This window comes from Magnolia sinica, chromosome 7, assembly GCF_029962835.1.
Source record: "Magnolia sinica isolate HGM2019 chromosome 7, MsV1, whole genome shotgun sequence".
Classification (NCBI taxonomy): domain Eukaryota; kingdom Viridiplantae; phylum Streptophyta; class Magnoliopsida; order Magnoliales; family Magnoliaceae; genus Magnolia; species Magnolia sinica.
This window is the reverse complement of record NC_080579.1, coordinates 14,902,141-14,922,595: the sequence shown is the minus strand read 5'-3', so window position 1 is coordinate 14,922,595 and position 20,455 is coordinate 14,902,141. Positions and strand designations below refer to the sequence as shown.

Sequence of the window (20,455 nt, the reverse complement as noted above, 5' to 3'; positions counted from 1 at the left end):
AACAAACAATGATTTCATCATGCGTAATATGGAACATTTAAAATGAGAACAATGATGATCCTTTGAAAGTATCGGAGAATATTACCTCACCCGTCTAGGAGTCACTGGACTCATAGCAAACCCTAACGATTTATTTCAGAAAAGTGGATAATATGGGAGAAGAAGGAAGATCAAATATTGTTATATAACCATTCCCATAATGGTACCGACGATCAAGCCAGATTTGCACTCCCAGTTTCCTTAAAATGCACAAGTCATATTGCAGGAATCGATCTCCCGGATACACTGCAGATATGCAGTGATGTCAAAAGGATATATACACCTGTAGACAAAATCCTATTCGGGTGTATTGCGTGGGATCCCCTCTTCATAGAGTAAAGAAGATGGGGGTTGGCTACACCCCTATGATATACATTCACAAAGCTTGGGTGTTTCATGGAGTATACGAACATAAGGAGAAGGTACATAGAGGGTTTGAAGATCCACCTAGAGGGTTTGAAGATCCACCCAACAAATCAATGAATACTCTCTTTTTGAATCCAACAATCACAAATCAAACACACAACTATGAAGGAAACTATACTCAATACCTGACTTTTCAGAATCAATCTCAATAAGTTCTAATGGCTGGAAGGAGGATTGAAAAAGGGCAAGCTTCACGGAGTCACAACGATCTAGCTCTGAAAAATGGACCACAGATCCATCGCCGAGGACGAACATGCAATATCGCTGGTGAACATGCGATCTACCTGATGGCAGAAGGAAGATTTCTCTATCAGTCGATTGTGAGGACAAAGAGATACCGTGGACGAGAGAGCGTATGGTATGAATGGTCCTCGGAACCATCAGCTCCAAAGAAGTTTTCTTTTTCTACTGTGACGGTGCAGTGCAATGACAGCACTGCACTAATCAATGCACTGTAACCTGACACCGTCGACGTATGGCTACCAAAACTGGTTCGAGGGCGTGCTTGGGCTGGACGTGGACGACGGGTTTGAATTTGAATTCAAACACACGATAATGTAAATTTTAATATAAAAAACAATATTATGCGATTTGGGCCGTCATCCAAACACGCCCTCATTGTATGTTGGGGGACCATGGAAGCACACAGAGATGAATCAAGAAAAGTACTCCAATCGCATAATCAACTCTAAACATAAACACTCCGATTTTTACGTGGAAAAAAATATTGCGAGAAAAAACCACGGCACAAAGTGATAGTAATGCACTATGAAAGCAAAAATTTACAAGAGATAAATATTACCCGATTCGAACAAGCTTCAAATCTTCCCAAGCTATGGACTTTGAAATCCTTATGAACAAATTTAGAAAACATATAACACCTCTCTAAATGTCTCAAAATCTTAATTACACCAATATATATAGCCTCTATGAGAATTACAACCGAAATCGGAAATAAATCTCACACTTACGCAATTATGCGCGTGCTCGATGGTACATTCGATGGCATTAAACTCCTTCGATGGCATCAAGAAATTGCCAAAATGTTCTAACAAGAAAAAGTGGATTTTTCAGTTTTTCCTGATGCCATCGAGCACTTGTTCGATGGCATCGAACTCCGCTTGGTGGCATCGAACGGTCAATAGACTATGTTACTCACATATTTAAGACATCGGCAACATTGTACAATGTCATGGGATGCGTCTTAGATTTAGACAAACAAGTTGGAGTCATCTAGCAAAATAAATTCCAACATCTACGATTGAGAAATTGTAAAATTGCTTGCAAACCGGGAGATTACCTAAATTCCTGACCCAAATGACTACTATAATTGATATACACCGTAGATTTAGGGTAAGGGCCTCGTTATGAAAAATGAATAAATTAGATATCTCATTTTAACCAGTGTAGCACATGGTCTCTACTTATATAGAAATTTATGGTGTTCTTTTGGGGATTCAACAAAACTTTAGCATTATGTTATATTGCGCAAGGTAGTAGGATCCTACTTAGGCAAAGTAAATGTTTTATTTCAGGCACTGCCTGTCTTCTGGAAATAGCAGCATCAGCTGTAGCATTATATATATATATATATATATATATATATATATATATATATATATATATATATATATATATATATATATATATATATGGTGTCGGTGCACGCGCGCGCTTGCCAATGTTGGGTATGGGTTGATTTGAGGTGTGAGAAGGAAATTGGGAAGTCTGACACCATTTATTTTTATTTTTTTTTAATTTAACAAAAGGAATTGTCAAATGTCATTTATTCCAACCATACTCTTTGATTTTAATAACTTATTCTTATTCGACTATTTGTCTTTTTAGTTGAACAAAGTAACAACACACCTAGGCCTTTTTATAGTCGATAGGGAGATTTGGGCGGATCTTGACAAGTGTATCCTTGAATTGGTTGCAACATGTTCTACAATTTGAAGATCGCACACCCAAGTGCGGGTAACGAAAGAGTAAATAATTGGTGAGATCGAGGTCGAACCATAGGGAATTGGGAAAATAAGAATACTTAACGGAATTACTTTAGAGGAGAGTTGGCGAAATCTGATTTATCCACATGAGTAGAGCAAAGTGTGTGTATGACAATAAACAAGAATAATAAATGGCCAAGGCTTGATTAGGGATCCATCTTTAATTCATTGATCCAGTTATAACTCAATTGGAATCAAATACAGATTTGTTCCAATTGGAAGATGAAACTATTAAACCAATTACACAAATCTTAAAAATATAAAGATACTAATTGATTGAGCTGACCATTAAAGACTCAACGATGGATTTCAAGCATCCATTATATACGGAGTCAACAATTGATCAAAGAATTTTACACATCACCAATTCTAATGAAGTCAATCGTTAAAGAGTACAAAATCATAAAATTAGCTGCATACCCCAAAAGACAGGAATCTTTAATTGATTGATCTTACTGGGAAAAACTCACCAATTAATCGTAGGGAATTACAAGCATCCACTGTACCCAGAGTCTACAATGGATTGAAAAATGTTATATATCAACAAATTTACCTTACAATAATTAGTTACTTAATTTTTAAGAAATTCAAAGTATTTTTTATGCTCAAAAGTCGACAATTAGTGAATAAAAGAATTTTGCAAACCAATCACTTTTACCAATGTAGATATTTGAATCAATTAAGCAAAACTCAAACATTTAAACTACCATTGTTAAATCAGGACAAACCAAATATTGTAAATTCACTAAAAACTTCACCCCTAACCTTAGTTAGGATTTTAGCCAACCATTACAATACAAAAAACTAACCAAAAAATAAAAATAAAATTCTATGCCATCCATTGGATATTTCAAACCCTCGCCATCTACCTACAGGCTGCGAAGGTTGGAATTTTCATGGCAATTTAGGGCATGATTCATATACAACAGATGTAGATTAGGTGGGGTCCACAATGATGTTTGTGCTTTATATCCATGTCATCCATCCATCTTGCAAGCTCATTTCAAGGCATGAACCCATAAAATGATGCATATAGAGCCTATGTGGACCTTACTATTGGAAAAAGTGGTGATTAGATGACCATCATAAAAAAGCTTCTTAAGGGCTATAAAAGTTTTTGTATCAAGATGATATCCGTATTTTCCCTTTGTCCAAGTTTGTGTGTGACCTTATTAATATGTTGGATGGTAAATAAACATTACAGTGGGCCTGAGAAGGTGCCAGCAATGGATGCCATTTTTTCCTATGGATGTCATTTTTCTTACTGTTTCCTGTGGTTATTTTTGGATTCATTATAAAATCAGCTGGCAAAATGAATGGACAGGTAATGTAAAACACATACACAAGGGTAGGTTCCACAGCCCACCTAATCTGCATCCACGTACAGTGGCTGGCAATATGAACGGAAGACGAATATAAAACACATACACAAGGGTAGGTTCCACAGACAGTGATGTTGGTAACACCACCTAATCTGCATCCATATAAGGCCGGGTCCAACAAGCCAATGGTCCTGATTGATAAACCCGCCGCTGACTTGAACAGTAGCCAGCTAGCTAGTGTCAAAGCTCCTTGGGCCTCACCATACCATGATGTATGTGTTTTACTTATGGTGTCCATTCATTTTGCAAATTAATTTTACATTGAGCTAAAAAAAGAAAAAATAAAAAAAAATCCAAAGCTCAAATGAACCACACCACAATATTCAGTGGGGATTGAGATCTTTACCGTAGAAAGCTTCTCGAGGGCTTATAAGTTATGAATCAAGGCGATATTTGTGTTTTCCCCTCATCCAGGTCATGTGACCTAATCATTAGTTTGGATGGCAAATAAACATTAGTCAAAGTGTCAAGACCAGATTGCCCGAGCAATCTTCACCTCAGACTTGCGGATACTTGTTCTTAGAGCCGTTGGATATTTTCATTGTCAACGGTCTCTCAAATGTCCACCAATCCAACCGTCAGATACAAATTTTAATTTTCGGTCCGTGATATATCTAAACTAGGAAGCATATTTGGACAGTTTATTTTGAAATACGTGTACGTCGCGCATCCAATATCCAATTAAATCGCGCCTGCGTATCACTTATCACACTCTGCCAGAGTATCAAAGTTTTTCCTCTGCATGCATGATACGTGGCCCGTCTCCTGGCACATGATACATGGGTTTTAAATTGTAGAAGGGGAGCCATGCTTTACCAATCAAGACCACTTGTATGTTGTATCCTACCGTCGATGGACGATGCTCCAAAATTCTACATGAAACGACAATCGTAACGTTTTGATTGGCGGTCCACAGATAGACGGTTATGACAATAAACACCATAACAGTCCTCATTAAACTGGAAAAGGTCGTAAAATTTATGGCTAGGATCTTCCAATCTGGGAGGTTCTTGTTAAATGGTCTAGATCACGGAATGGGCCCACCTGTCAGAACTGAACACGCGTGCATATAAATCCTCCCGCATTACACGCGCATATATCTATGCACCCACAGTCACAGAAGAACATAAAAAGCCCTCCCAAAACCCCCGACGCCGCTCAGCTGGGGCCCGTTCTCTTCTTCCACTCCTTTCATTTCTAACATCAGCAGCTTCAGAGGGCGAAGGTTTGCTTAACCTACGCCTTCCTTCGTTTAATATACGCACCCTTTCTCTCCCTGTACGCCTATAAAACCTGACCCACTTGAAAAAAGCTGTCATTTCTTCTCTCTCATCCTCGGGTTTTCTCTCCATTTTGGAATCTGAGAGATGGTGTCGCCCGTCGGCCACGCTCCTCCTCCACCGTTCGTCGTGGGCGCCGCTCCTCCTCCGTCCGACGCGAAGGGTGGAGAGAGCAGAACGGAGGAGAAGGTGGACTGGTTGAATCTTCCATGCCCCGTTCCGTTTGAAGAAATCCAACGAGAAGCTCTCAGTACGTCTCTGCCTCTCTCACTCTCTCTCTCTCTCTCTTTCTCCATACGTTCAATTTTTCGAATTTTTTGTTCTTTTGTACTTTCTGCAATTGTGATATTTGGTTTTGCGTTTGTTTTGATTTCGATTGTAGTTTCTATATTTCTACTGATTCTGATTTAAAAATTGAAATAGGTCACTGTGAAACCCTCATTTGCTATCTGTCGATGTTTTTTTCTTTGAAGATTATGGTATGAGTTTGCTACATGGTAAGGGGGTGTTATCAACCCATCCACATTACACGTGGTATGCATACTTGTCCATCTAGACTGTTTAAATTGTGCACTGCGTTGTGGATGGAGTGTAGCTCAAGAGTTACACTGATCGACAATGGTCCTTGCTATCCTTTCGGTGTCAATGGAGTGGGTGGTAAGTGTTGGAAACCGCGGAAACACTCAGAGACAAATCAAACAAAGTACACACAATCGCACAACCAAGTCCAAACTAGAACAATCCAAATTTTACATGGAAAAACCCTTGTGGGGAAAAAAAACACGACACAAAGAAACGAGTAATGCACTATGAAAGCAGAAATTACAAGAGAGAGTCTTACTGATTTGAACGAGCCTCAAATCTCTTTTTACAAGCTCTAGCTACCCCCCCCCCCCCCCCCCCAAAACACGATTACACTTGTTATATATAGTGTTACAACCGGAATAGGAAACAACTTACATACTTGTGCAATTATGCACACATCTTCGATGGTACCTTCGATGGCATTGACACCCCATTGAGGATCTGTCAAGTAGCAACACTAAAACGTTCCAACAACCAACATGGATTTTCCAGATTTTCTCGACGGGATCGAGCATCTGTTGATGGCATTGACAGACCCTGTCATCGATAGATTTAAGACGTCAATAGTAATCTCTACCATGTCTTTAATATTCATTCATTATAGCTTTATCAATTCTCGTCTCTAATTCCGCCTTCCATCATGGCTCTACCATCACTTCTCGTGCACACTCAGTCTTCCATTTACGCCTTTGCCAAGCCTAAAGAAATTGCACATAAATTGAACTTTTTTGTAGGAACTACCTTTATAAGCATGTCAGCTGGATTCACACTTGTGTGGATCTTTTCTAGAGACACCTCCTTCATCAAGCACCTGTCGGATAAAATGATGGCGCACATTAATAAGTTTAGCACGTGAGTGATAAACAAATTTTTTAGCTAAACTGATCACGCTTTCGCTATTACAATTGACTGACACGGCCTCCTGTTGAAGCCCAACTGATTTATCATTCCCCTTAACCAAACACCTTCCTTGATTGCTTCTGTCACTGCCATGTACTCAGCTTCGGTCGTGGAGGAGTCACCACAGACTGAAGCTTTGACATCCCCAACTGATCGCTCCACTCACTAGCACAAACGAGTAACCGAAAGTTGACCTTTTTTTATCCACACTGCCCGCATAATCTGAATTCACATAGCCCACTAACTTGTCCCCTTATTTTTCGAATGAAAAGACGTATTCCTACGTACCTCGAATATATCGAAGTAGCTATTTCACTGCCTCACAGTGTTGCTTGCCGGGGTTGGACATGTATTTGCCAACAACACCTACCGCATGTGAAATATTCGATCTTGTATAGACCATGTCATACATCAAGCTGACAACTACGCTCAAATAAGGCACATGAGACATATCTTACTTTTCTTCATCTGTTTCAGGACATTGTTAAGAAGAAATCTTAAAATGAGCCGCATGGGGAACGTTGACTGGCTTTGCCTTGTTCATTAGCGTCTGAATCCTGACCTCTATGAGCAATATCAAGCCATTAACTCGCCAGAGTTGAGTTCTTTCAAGCGGGGGAGGACTGATGCAGGCTAATATGGGCCCATAATCTATGGGCTAGGCCTAGGCTCATTAAGTCCAAGCCCAACAGTTGGCTCATCAATAAGGAGATCCAATTTTCCTATTTAGGTAGCTAGCCTATTTAGGTAGTTAGCTAGAGAAATCAATCAGCTAGCTATGAATAATCCACTAGTCAAATCCTTTTTATTTATTTTCCATATTTGTAATAAGTCATTGGTTGTCAATGACATTATGAGTCTTTCTTTTATGTATGTTTTAAAGTTTATATAAGGGGCTGACATGAGTACTATCAAGGCACCTTTCAATTGAATAAAAATTTCGAGCTTGCATCTTTCTATTTTGTGTGGTTCTCATGCTTAAATTGAAGGTGCCTATGCTTGGGCCGATCCTTCCCATCAGTCGGCTAGGCTAGGTGGTAGGTGGAGGGAGCTTTTTTGATGTGGACATTAGTGATGCACTCTTTATACCAGAGGAGGATGCGTTGCCGATAGAGTATCGGAGCGGATAAGTTGATGTGGATGGACGCTGGGTCCATTGGACCCAATTTCTAACGTGCTATGAGTGTAGGAGTGACATGACCGCACCCTGACCACAGGCCCATGAGTCAGATTTCACACCCTGTCGCATGGGTGTTTTAGTTTTAGACGTTTTTTGTCCTTTTTCTTTGTTTCAGGGGCTTTATTGCATTTTTGTTATTTTTTTCGTCTTTTGTTATTTTCTTGTTTGCAGGGGCTTTAGTGCACTTTTATCTTTTTTTTTTTTTTTTAATAGCTTATATATACACTATGAGGAGCCCTACTTTATATTATTGAATGAATAGAAATTCATATCATTTCTTCCTCTTTTATCAAGAGATTAGGGTTTTAGGATTGACTCTTGGGTGTTGAGGATTCCATCCCGATTTCAGGTTTTATTCTTCCCAGATCTTCGAGGTACAGGAAAAGGTGAGAAATTCGTCTTCTTTTCTTTTGATGACAAAGGACCCGTAGTTTCTTCATCTCGAACCCTCCCTTCTCCATCCATTTCGTTCTTCTGGACATTCCCTTTTGATTTAAATGGAAAAGAAGGATGACTAATCAACAGAATCAGATCTAAACTTGACTGTGGATTGAATTATGCTAGATCTGGAATATCCTCATATCCATAGGTCCTCTCTTTTTACTGTTTAAGTGATTTTATGCTAAGGGGCATGATCCTGACGGAATGATCTCATCTTTGTGTTGAGATTTTCCTAATCCCTTTGATTAAAAAAACAGTTGGTTAATTAATTTATTTACTCGAATCTCGTTATCCTGATTATACATGAATCTAGGGTTAGGCCATCACATATCCCTGCACCGTTTTTACCATATTATCACTTATTCAATTATTTATTAATTAATTACAATTCCATACTTATTATTATTATTTTTTTAAAGTAACAGAGAATATATTAAAAACCTAGGTGGATTATAGAAAGGGAGGAAATTCCCGCTGAGTTAGTGAGATTTTTTTTTTTTTTTGAAAGATGACGATATTATATTAAGAAAAGAACAAGATACAACGGTAGAAGAAGAGAGTCTGCTGAGAAAGCAGACGCATCTAAACTCCTAAGAAAAGAAAATCGAAATCCTTAAAGGATTCCTCGATACAAGCCCATTCAATCAGTAATCTTTTAGCCTTAGACGATACAACCTCTGGGGAGTTGAAAGAATCCCTGAAGCATCTGCCATTTCTCTCTTCCCAAACTACCCACCAAATCACTAAGATAGCCATCCTCCAAAGCCTAGTCAAAATCTTACCAATGAATACCCCATGCCAAGCTTGGAGGAGATGATTCACCATACCAGGGACGCACCAACTAATGTTGAAATGAGCGAAGAAATCTGACCAAATTGCGAAGATGAATGGACAACGCAGCAGCAGGTGGTCCACTGTTTCTTCATACCGCATGCAACACAAACAGATATTAGGGAGAATCATCCCCCGCTTCCTCAAATTATCTATTGTGAGAATTTTCTTTTTGCCGACTATCCATCCAAAGATAATATGTTTCGGGGGGGCAGAATATTTCCAGATGGGATAGGATTTCTGCACTTCGCTGGTGGTCAGATTGCGATGGAGCTGATTGTACAAAGATCTGACCGAAAATCTGTTGGATTTTTCCAATCTCCAAATTATGCTATCTGCGCAGGACTGGGAAGGAGAAGAGACATAGATACGTTCTAGCAGATCAGCGAACTCGCTGATCTCCCAGTCTTGCAAGTTTCTTCTGCAGCCAATGTTCCAAACTGTCTTACCATCTGCCTCGGAATAGCAATCAGCCACCAAAACATCTTTGCTGGGAGCTAAGCGGAAGATGTTCGGAAATGAATCTTTAAGCCGGCTGTCCCCTACCTAGATATCGTCCCAGAATCTAATGTTGAGAAAATTATTGGCCCAATCTGCTATGTACTGCTGCACTTTCTGAAGAGAAGAATCCACTGAATTGGATTTATCGTTGAAACATCTCCTATTTCTTTCTTCCCAGACTGACCACCAAACTGCCATCAGGCAGATTTTCCATATATTGTTTCTTTGGATTCCTAAGTCGGATCCTAGCCTAGCTTTGAAAAAATCTTCCATTGAACAGGGGGCGCACCAGGATATGTTGAAGAGCCTGAGGACAACAAACCATAATTGAGAAGAGAATGGGCAATGGACGAATAAATGATTCACTGATTCTTCAGATTTCATACAGTAGAGGCGTATGTTTGGAATTATCATTCCCCTTTTCCTCAGGTTATCCACTGTCAGCACTTTCTTTTTAGCAACTAGCCAACCGAACACAGATATCTTTGGGGTAACTTTGAGCTTCCATATTTTCCATAACGTATCCTGATTCTTTGCTGCTGATTTAGAAGCAATAAAGTCGTAGAGAGATTTAACTGAAAAAGGAGCTGACCGATCATGCCTCCAGACTAGGGAATCTTAATGAAATTGGTCAGGCTTACTGCAGGATAGATGACTTTGAAGGGTCACGAAATCCTCTGTCTCCCGGTCATTAAGATTTCTTCTACATATGATGTTCTAGGTCTGGTCTTCCCCAATATTAGAGATACAATCACCCACCAAAATAGAGCGGTTTGGAACAATTCCATACTTATAAATGAATATCTAATTGAATTTAATTTCTTATTGTTTCTACTATCTTATTTCTGCAACATTGTTATACTTTTACCCTTTTCTTACTTTCTATTTTCATATGGTTTTATTAAATATTTTGAGGTTAATGCCACTACCCTCCTTGAGGCTCACACCTTGCATCACGTAGCCTACCTGCCTCTACTTTGACTTTCTTGTAAAACGTTAGCTTGGAGATACTGATTTTGCTTGTGTAAATGTTCTCATTACAATGAATTTTGCATAGAATCTGATTTAGTACCTGTAACACCGTGCGAATACAGTGTCTTTGAAGCCTGAGCTATTCGAGGGTATGCGCTTTGATTTTACGAAAGGACTAAGCCCAAAATTCTCACTCAGCCACAGGTAGCTTCAGTCTCAATACCTCTCTCACTCTGAATATATATGAATACATGTATGGCATTTGGTGGTGATGATTTTGATTTGTTACTGGTTTTGATTACTGTCATTTATCAACCATCCTTCAGTTTGTTCATGGGATCAGCGGCTATTCCTTCTCAATCGGCAGAACCCATCAAAGTTCCAACTGCACATTATGAATTTGGGGCTAATTTTCTTGACCCAAAGGTAGGTGGGAGTTTCTTTATGTAGTCCTAATTGTTTTTAAACTAAGGTTATGTTAATAAGAAGGTATATAATTGCAACGGGCTATTTTAGCAAGTAGGGCTATCAACGGACTGGGCTGGCCTGCATTGGGTTGGGGTTAGGTTTGCGTTTCAGGTCCAAAGGCTGGGCCTGGGCCTAAGAAACAAGTATGTTTATTAATCGGGCTGTTTGTAGAAGCCCATCGGCTCAGCACGTTTGAGGGGCATGTCTGTAAAATAATACATATATGGATGGGGATATGAACACACAATTTTGAGATTAATTACTGATATCATTTTCTAACAAAATTGAAACTTCTCTAGTTCCAAAACTCTCCTTAAAACTTTATATGGTTTGAAAACTCTCACCTCAAAACAAGAAATAAATTAATTAGTGGAAAGGTTTTAGTGAGGGAAGAGAAATAAAAGGAGAGGACAAAAATGAGAAGATAAGAGAGATCAGTGCAAGTTCACTTTTTTTATTTGAAGGTGGAGAATCTGGTTGGTGTTCTTCCTACAGCATGGCACCCAGGTACAGGATTGAAACCGGTCATCATGTGCGCCCCACTGTGGACGGCTGAAATATGCCTGGTGTTTTTTTTGCTAAGCTGCTTGATTGTTTCTAATATTGGTGCTCGTTTGATTAGTATACCAACCTTATTTTTTTTAATGTTGGATCATGTACATAGTCTCGGCCACCTAATGGACGGTTCGGATCTTGCATACATATACTATCCTTGCACATGTAGTAGCATATGGATGGTCTGCCTTAGGCACACATAGTTGAATGTGTTCATGGATCTGGGCAATTCATTTGAATGGCTGCCTCTTGCATATGCTACTACCCAAAATCCAGATTCTTTGGATAGTCCAAACTATTGATTTGAAAGTGGACTGTACATGTATGAAAATGGATGGTTAAAAAGATTGGTGAACATTTTGTGCTGGGCTCAGGCTCGGGCTTGGGCCTGACATAAACATCTTGTGCCAACTTCAGGCCTAATTGTTCTGGCTCATCATGGGCCTGGGCCTACGATCAACTTTGTGGCTCAGGCTGGCATAAACATCTTGGGCAATGCTTGGGCCTAATGGTTTTGGCCTGTCGCGGACCTGGAATTGGGCCTATGATAAATTTTGTGGGCCAGGCTTGGACAGGCCTAGGTGCTGCTGAGCCTGGCACGTTGACATCCCTATTAATGAATGTTTGTTTAAAGAAATGAATATTCCTGAACCACCTGCTGTAATTTTTTAGCAGTCCATATTCGACCGGTTTAGTTCTTTCTAACCTTTGGGACCTTTTTTCTTTTCTTCTTTGATATCTGGTTAAAGCGTGGGGTATTTGATGGATGTTCTACAGATGATGCTCGTTGGGAGGATACTGACTGACGGGAGGCTTACTGCAAGAGTCAAATGCGATTTGACTGATAACCTTACTTTGAAGATCAATGCTCAGGTATTTGGCACTCTTGGAAATTCATGAAGATTGGATATTGTTTGCTTCTGTGGTCATGCACTTACTTTGTTCTTGTCATGTTTCTTTTTTAGATTCAAAATGAGCCACATTTCTCACAGGGAACGTTCAACTTTGATTACAAGGTCAATCTCTTTGATTTATGTTTTATGAAGGTTCAACTTGCTGGATGTATGCCATATCTTTTGAAGTTTATCACTGTCTTGTTTGATGCAATTATATGCTGATGGACAGAATCTGGTATGCTAATGATGGACCAGGAATCTGGTGCCAACATCATGTTTTTTCACACCCAACAACTTCCCTTGCGGGCCCAAAAATATCAGAATTGCATACTCTACTAATCTTCCGTGCTATATATTCTCTGGCAAATGCTAGCATTTGCTGTAGTTGAACCCTCTCACAGTTTCACTGACTAGATTTTTAACACATATATGCAAATGGCATCTCTTCAGTCTTTTGGGGAAACTTTTGTGTTAATTATTTTAGTTCTTTCTAAATATGAAAGCTAATTGCAAAATCAATAAGTTCATGAAAAGATTTTTTTTGTATAACTAGCTTGTTTCTAGAGCATAGTGGTATTTTCTACGGGCATCATTACTTGAGTGCTACTAACTGGAATTCATCATCATCTATGCCTCACCCAACTAATTGGGGTTGGATACATGAATGCTTTTTCGCCATTCCACTCTATCAAGGGCCGTAACTTCAGTTAGACCATAGGTCATCAAGTCTTTTCTTACTACCTCCATCCATCCTTTTGGGCCTTCCCCCTGCCCTCTTAGAGTCTTAAACTTGTACCAACTCACTCCTAACCAGCGCAGTTGTTGGCCTCCATTGCAGGCCTCCGTTGCACATGATCAAACCATCTAAGTTCCCTTATCTTATTACCTATTGGTGTGACTCCTATGTTCTTTCTAATGCATTCATTTTTAATTCTATCCTTGGCTTGCTACTAACTGGAATTACTTTCCTTCTTCTTCTTCTTCTTCTTTAAATTTGGGTCCAGGGTAAAGATTTCAGATCTCAGTTCCAAATGGGGAATGGTGCCTTCTACAATGTCAATTACATCCAGGTACATCCGTATGCATTACATTCTGCTGATAGATGTTGCATTGTATCTAAGAAATGTGTTAAGTCTTAGTTTTTGGTATTGCAAATTGTAGCTTGAGGTCCTTGGCCTTGTGGCATGATGTTGTATTCCAAAATTGCAGGTGAGGTTTAGTGTATCATCTTAATCTTACTACAGTACTTTCAGCTTGCTGTTTGTTTATTTTTCTTTTGCATTTTTCTTTCTCCTGGACATATACATGTTTCTAGGCGGAATCCAGATGTGGGGTCAGGAGGGGGGTTTCTAGGTTTTTTCTGCCCATTCTGCCACATTCTTGCTCATTTTACTGCCCATGGTCTTTTTGTGCATCTTTGGTCGAATTCTTGCCCTCTTGTTTTTGCTGCTTGATCTGGTTATCTATTCTCTTTGAGTTATTTGTCATGTTTTACCCGGGCAATCATTTGTCTCTCATTTGTGTGTCTTGGTGGCTGTTTGAGTTTTCTCATCTGTTCTCATGCATGTTTTCTCATCCTTTTCTTCTTTACTAAGCCTTTGTTGTCTATAAAGAAAATTGTGAATGAAATCTCTCTCATCTCCATGCGTTTTGTATATCCTCTCGTCTTCATGTTGTTCTGAACTGTTGATTACCCCAATCGGGTAGGCAATAGATTCCAGTTTGAAATGTTGAGAGCTCCAATATTGTTCCAGTCAATGGTTGTGTTATTCTGCAAGGTCAAGTGCAGTGGGTAATGTGCTGTTATAGATCATTTTTGTGATGAAGCATCTGTTTTTGTTTCCCAACCATTTTCTGTGGGGGATTCTCCTCAGCACTTGATTCACAAAGATCCTTTGGCAGGCTGACTGTTAGTGGCGTTCTGTTCAAACAATATGTTTTTATGTTTGTTATTCATCAAGGCACTGCAAATTACTAATCCATGATTTAAAAAAAAAAATAAAAAAAATTCTTGTGTATGAAAGACCATCAACTTTTTCATTGAGAAAATAACCGCTTTACATTCCAACTGAAAGTGTATTTTGGTTTGCAGAGTGTTTCACCACATTTATCTTTGGGAACTGAAGTGTTTTGGCTTGGTCATCAAAGAAAATCTGGTATTGGTCTCGCTGCTCGATACAACACAGATAAGATGGTATGATGGCTTTCTTCCCATTTCGTCCTGAAATCCTTGATGCACATGATGCAATATTTATTCTTCAGGTTGTTGTTTGTGGCAGTTATTGTGTTACCAAATTAGTGACATCAGCTTCGAACAAATGAATGACCTCCGCAACAGAGATATCCTTGTTTTGAAAACTCCGACCATTATTGGCCCTCTAAATATGCCAGAAATTGCCCATTGCTATGAGACGCCAAACAACTTTTCTATCCTTGCTTCTCCTCCATGCCAAGCCCATAAGAGCTGATTCACTGACTCAGGCATCACCCAAGACATATGGAAAAGATTGAGGAAGTGTTCCCAGACTTTAAAGGCATAATGGCAATGAATAAATAGATGATCTATAGATTCTGCGTTCCTCATGCACATTAAGCAAATATTAGGAGGAACTAGGGATCTCTTTTGCAAGTTGTCTATAGTTAGAACTCTTTTCCTTCCCATGAGCCAAACAAAAGCCACAATTCTGGGAGGGGCTCCATAGCACCACTAAAGGAAAGGGAATGAGGAAGGCGATGATGAGTTGGAGATCAAACTATAAAACGAATGCACTGAGAAGGTCCCAGAGCTATGAATTTTCCAAAACATCGAATAATCATCGTGATATGAGGGAGTGTACGGTTTTAGAAGATTTAATAGACCAAGCAGCTAATAGAATTCGCTGTTTGATAAATTATGCCGGCAAGGGGGAGACCAGACACCAGTCCCTCCTTATATAGAATAGCAATGATGCACTGTAACGAACCGGTTTGGGGCAAGAGAGGCCAATCTCAACGGCCTATCCCCACTCCAAATGCCTGTCCAAAACCGAATACGGTTCCCTTTTCCAAGGGAAAAGGAGATACCTCTGCGGAATGAAGATTTGGTAGACATGATTGCCTTCTAGACGTTGGAAGCGCGATAAAGAGAAGATGTTTTTGTGCTCCATTTGTCTTTTTGAATGCCATATTTGGAAACAAGATCTCCCTCCATAACTTGCCCGCTTCAGTTCCAAATCGCCAGTGCCATTTCCCAAGGAGTGCAATATTCATATGGTTTAACTGCTTTAGACCAACACCACCTTCTTTGATTGGTTTGTAGACCTGGTCCCATTTAAGTAGATGAAATTTCCCTCTTTCCTTGTTCCCTTTCCATAGGAAGTCTCTTCTCATTTTGTCAAGCCTATCTATCATTGCCTTCATACATTTGAAGAGGGATAAAAAATAATACCGGCATGTTGGAAAAAGTTGTTTTGATAAGCAGTCAGCCTACCTCCCAAAGAAAGATAGTTATGTCCCCAGCTGGATAAAATTCTCTCAATTCTTTCAATAACCCTATCCCATAAATGCTTTGCCGACTTACCAATACAAAGGAGTAAGCCAAGATAAACTGACGAAAAGGACCATCTCTTACACCCAAATACCTTTGCTAGATGAGTAAGATCGTCTTGGTTGACATGGATTCCCAACATTTTGCTTTTCAGACAAGGATAGGGATAAAAGGGCTGCCCTTCTGATTAAATATTCCAACCGAGCAAAGGAGGAAATTAGATGGTAGCAAAGATCAAGGGCAGTTTGGCTCAAAGAAGGAGACAAGAATACCCGCTTCTTTCATAGTTTGCGAGTGCTAGAGCTAGGTGCAACTGTATTAGTAGCTTGATCATCGATGGGGAGAGGATCTCTGACAAAGGAAATATTTGCGACTCTATCATTGGATTCTACACGTCCCTACTTTCTGCCGATAGTTGGAACATGCCTCGATTGAATAATTTGCTGTTCGATAAGTTCTTGGAAACAGACATAAAATTTTTGGAATCACCTTTTTCCGTAGACGAAGTGAAAGCTGCTATCGATTCGATGTGTGGGGAGAAAGCCTTTGGTCTCGATGGTTTCCCAATTGCGTTTTATCAGATTTTTTGGCATACTGTTCAGAAGGATGTTATGGATTATGTGTTAGAATTTTATGATCAGGGTAGGCTATCGGTGGAGCTTGGAACATCCTTTATAGTCCTTATTTCGAAGCTTCAAGGAGCCGATCAGATGAAAAATTTTCGTCCCGCAAGTCTAATCGGAGGTCCTTACAAGATTATGGTAAAGATCCTTGCTATTAGGTTCAGGGGGGTTCTATTTAAGGTTATTGCTACTAACCAAGGGGCCTTTGTGCTAGGTTGTCAGATTCTCGACAGTGCTTTAATTGCTCACGAGTGTATTGATTCCAGGTACAGAGAAAAGAAGAGTGGATTCGTTTGTAAGCTAGATCTGGAGAAGGCCTACGATCATGTCGATTGAGAATTTTTGGATTATATGCTGGAGAGAGTGGGCCGTATTTATTTGCCGTGATCGGAGAGGCTTTCAGCAGGATGCTTCCAAAAGGTGTCGAAGATGGTCTTTTTAGAGGCTTTTCTGTGTTTAAAGACGGGTTGCATGTCAGCCATCTCCAATATGCTGATGATACTCCCGTTCTACGATGTAGATGCTATTTCAGTTGAGAATCTTCATAAAATCTCGGTTTGCTTCGAGGCAGTCTTCGGCCTCAAGATAAATGTGGAGAAGATCGAACTTTTAAGAATCCATGTTTCTCCTCAAGATTTGGACCTGTTCACTAAGATTTTTGGGTGTAAGACTAGTGCGTTCCCTTCCACCTATCTCGGTTTACCTTTGTGCATCGGAAAGCCTACGAAACATCTTTGGGACAAGATTTAGATAATAGAGATAATTGAAAGGAAATTGACATCTTGGAAATGCAGACATTCGTCGTTGGGAGGAAGGTTAATCCTCTCAAATTGGCCTTCTCGAACATGCTAGTGTGTTTCATGTTTTTTTTTTTTTTTTTTCAAGTGCCCGACATCGGTTATTTACAATTTGGAGAAACTCAGATGGGACTTTTTTTGGAAAGGAGCGAACGAGAGTAGGAAGTTTCACCTCCTTTCTTGGGGGGAGGTTTGTAAACCAATAGTCGAAGATGGTGCAAGTATAAAAAGTTTAAACCTTATGAATACAACTCTAGTTGGGAAATGGATTTAGCGATTCAAAAACGAGCATGTTAGGCTCTGGAGAGATCATTGCTACCAAATATGGAACTTGTGAAGGCGATTGGTTTGTTAAGAGCTCCTCCCTCTACTGTGCTTCTAGCATTTGGAAAGCGATTACCTTGACTGAGCAACTTGTTCGTAGAGGGATTGTTTTCGCCTTAGGGAATGGTTTCCGCATACATTTTTGGTCGGATGTCTGGTGTGGGGATAGACTGTTGCAAGAATCTCCCTAGGTTGTCTTCTCTTGCTCTGGATTGCTTCATTTTAGTCTCCCAATGTTATTCTTTTCATGGTGGCTCCATTGTTTGGAGTCCCCTATGCCAGAAAAGTCTTCTCGATGCTGAAATCCTTGAGCTTATTGGGCTGCTCGGTTACCTCAAATGTGTTAACCGCCTATGATCCGGAAAGATCATCCATCCGGGAAATTCTCAGTTTGGTTGATGTTCAATCTTCTATCTCACTCGACCATTTCTGCCCTTCTCGAGCTGCGATTTTCGTCTGGTTAGTGGGTGGAGAGCGTGTTTTGACCATTGATAATCTTCAACATTGATCGCTTATTCTCCCTAACATTTGCTTGATGTGTATGGAGGACGTGGAATCGATTGACCATTTCTTCAGTTACTGCCCCTTTATTCAGAGGGTGCAGAATTACTTCTTAGGTGTGCTTCACATGGACTGGGTGATGCTAAGTTCGGTAGAGGCTCTTCTTTGGTCTAGGCATGGGGGTAGTATTGGGAAAGTCAAGAAGGTTGTTTGAAGGCTTCTTAATCTGGTGATTTTTTAGGCGGTTTGGAAAGAGTGAAATGAGCGAAGTTTTATAAATGGGAAGGCTACTTTGGAGGCTGTGATTCGTATGGTTAAATGTTTTTGTTAAGGATTGGGTTCCCTTTGTCAAAGCGGCCCATGGGACTCCTTCCTAACATTGGGAGTGTTGACTGTTTTTTAGTTTGTATTCTTTTCTTGCTTTTGTGGATTTTCTAATAAAATTTGTTGTTACCTTAAAAAAAAAAAAAAAAAAAAAAAAAAAAAAAAAAAAAAAAAAAACACAACATTTAGACCTGATAGCGCTTCGAAGCATATAATGATCTTCCTGAGGTTGTCGACCGATGTCAAATTTGCATCACAAAAGAGGATTGTGTTGTCCACCTATTGGAGATGAAAAATTTGTGCCCCTGCCTCTGCTACTTTGAAACTGCTAATTAAACCGTTTTCCTCTGCCTTGTCAAGCATCCTGCTGAAAGCTTCACCAACTACCACAAAGAGACATGAAGAGAGGGTTGCCTTGTCGTATCCCATAAGAAGCCCTAAAGAAACCAGAAGGTGACCTGTTTATGCGGAATTACTTCCTAGGTATGCTTCACATGGACTGGGTGATGCCGAGTTCGGCAGAGGCCCTTCTTTGGTCTTGGCATGGGGGTGGTATTGGGAAAGCCGAGAAGGTTGTTTGGAGGCTTCTTATTCTGGTGATTTTTTGGGTGGTTTGGAAAGAGTGAAATGAGTGAAGTTTTATAAATGGGAAGGCTACTTTGGAGGCCATGATTCGTATGGTTAAATGTTTTTGTTAAGGATTGGGTTGCCTTTGTTAAAGTGGCCCATGGGGCTCTTCCTTCCTCCTATTGGGAGTGTTGACCGTTTTTTAGTTTGTATTCTTTTCCCGCTTTTGCGGATTTTCTAATAAATTTGTTGTTACCTCTAAAAGAAAACATTTAGACCCGATACCGCTTCGAAGCATATAATGATCTTCCTGAGGTTGTCGACCGATTTGAAATTTGCATCACAAAAAAGGATTGTGTTGTTCGCGTTTATTTATTATATATTTTTTTAGAGGTAACGATGATTTGATTAAAAAGAGGGTTACAAAAAAAGAGGATCGGCCTGCTGAGAATGCGAGAAGATTATCCTCCAACATGAAACAAATTACAACCCTTTATATTAAGTGTAAGAAGCCCACTCGACTACATATTGTTGCATCTTCTGAACTATTGAACCTGTCGAGTTGGATACACCATTGAAGCATCTCCCGTTTCTTCTTCCTACATTGACCACCAAGCAGCCAAAAGGAACATTCTCCAGACTGTGGTCCTTTCTTTTCCTAACTTGGGCCCATGCCAGGTTTTTAGTAGGCTATCAGTAGATTCAGGGAAGGACCAAGAAATATTGAAGAATTGAAGAATAGCTGTCCACACCTGACTTATGAAAGGGCAATGGACGAACAGATGGTCCACTGATTTTGCTTTCCATGCAATAAAGGCAAATATTTGTAATTGTCATACCCCTTTTCCTCAAGTTGTCGACAGTCAACACCTTGTTCTTCCCGACTAACCAGCCGAATATGGTTGTCTTTGGGGGAACTTTGTATTTACACACTATGTCTGTCCTAGCTTTTGCCAACGAGGATGTTTTCCTATCAATAAAGCTGTATAGGGACTTTACCGAGAAGGAGCCTGATCTGTCGAATCTCCTTATTAATCTGTCTTCTCTCTCCTGATCTATCTTGCATCTGATGATGCGGCCTTGCAGGGCTGCATATTCTCTATCTCCTAGTCTTGGAGATTTCTTCTGCAGATGGGATTCTATACTGTTTCGTCCCCTATAATAGAAAATCAGTCAGCCACCCGGATGGATCGATTTGGAGCGAGGTGGAAAATATTCAGGAAATCTTCTTTTAAGGTTGATTTCCCCACCCATATGTCTTCCTAGAATAATGTATTAGCCCCTTTCCTATTGCTATGCCAATACTTTTGATAACCTCCGTCTTTGAAGAA

The 20,455-nt window shown here is 39.9% G+C and overlaps 1 protein-coding gene across 4 annotated transcripts in view; it reads left to right on the top strand.

Annotated features, from left to right (window-relative positions):
* The first annotated feature begins 4,991 nt into the window (after positions 1 to 4,991).
* The window catches only part of LOC131251119 (mitochondrial import receptor subunit TOM40-1-like), a 36,171-nt gene continuing 20,707 nt past the window's right edge, over positions 4,992 to 20,455 (top strand). For 2 of the 4 annotated variants that reach the window (XR_009173592.1, XR_009173591.1), the window contains exons 1-7: positions 4,992 to 5,383; positions 10,666 to 10,747; positions 10,870 to 10,969; positions 12,344 to 12,439; positions 12,532 to 12,582; positions 13,467 to 13,532; positions 14,555 to 14,656. Coding sequence is in view for 2 of the 4 variants with exons in the window: in XM_058251639.1 (XP_058107622.1) it covers positions 5,221 to 5,383; positions 10,666 to 10,747; positions 10,870 to 10,969; positions 12,344 to 12,439; positions 12,532 to 12,582; positions 13,467 to 13,532; positions 14,555 to 14,656 (660 nt within the window). In the remaining 2 variants the exon portion in view is untranslated. The remainder of the gene's footprint in view (positions 5,384 to 10,665; positions 10,748 to 10,869; positions 10,970 to 12,343; positions 12,440 to 12,531; positions 12,583 to 13,466; positions 13,533 to 14,554; positions 14,657 to 20,455) is intronic. The other 2 variants (XM_058251639.1, XM_058251640.1) reach the window with 2 other exon arrangements.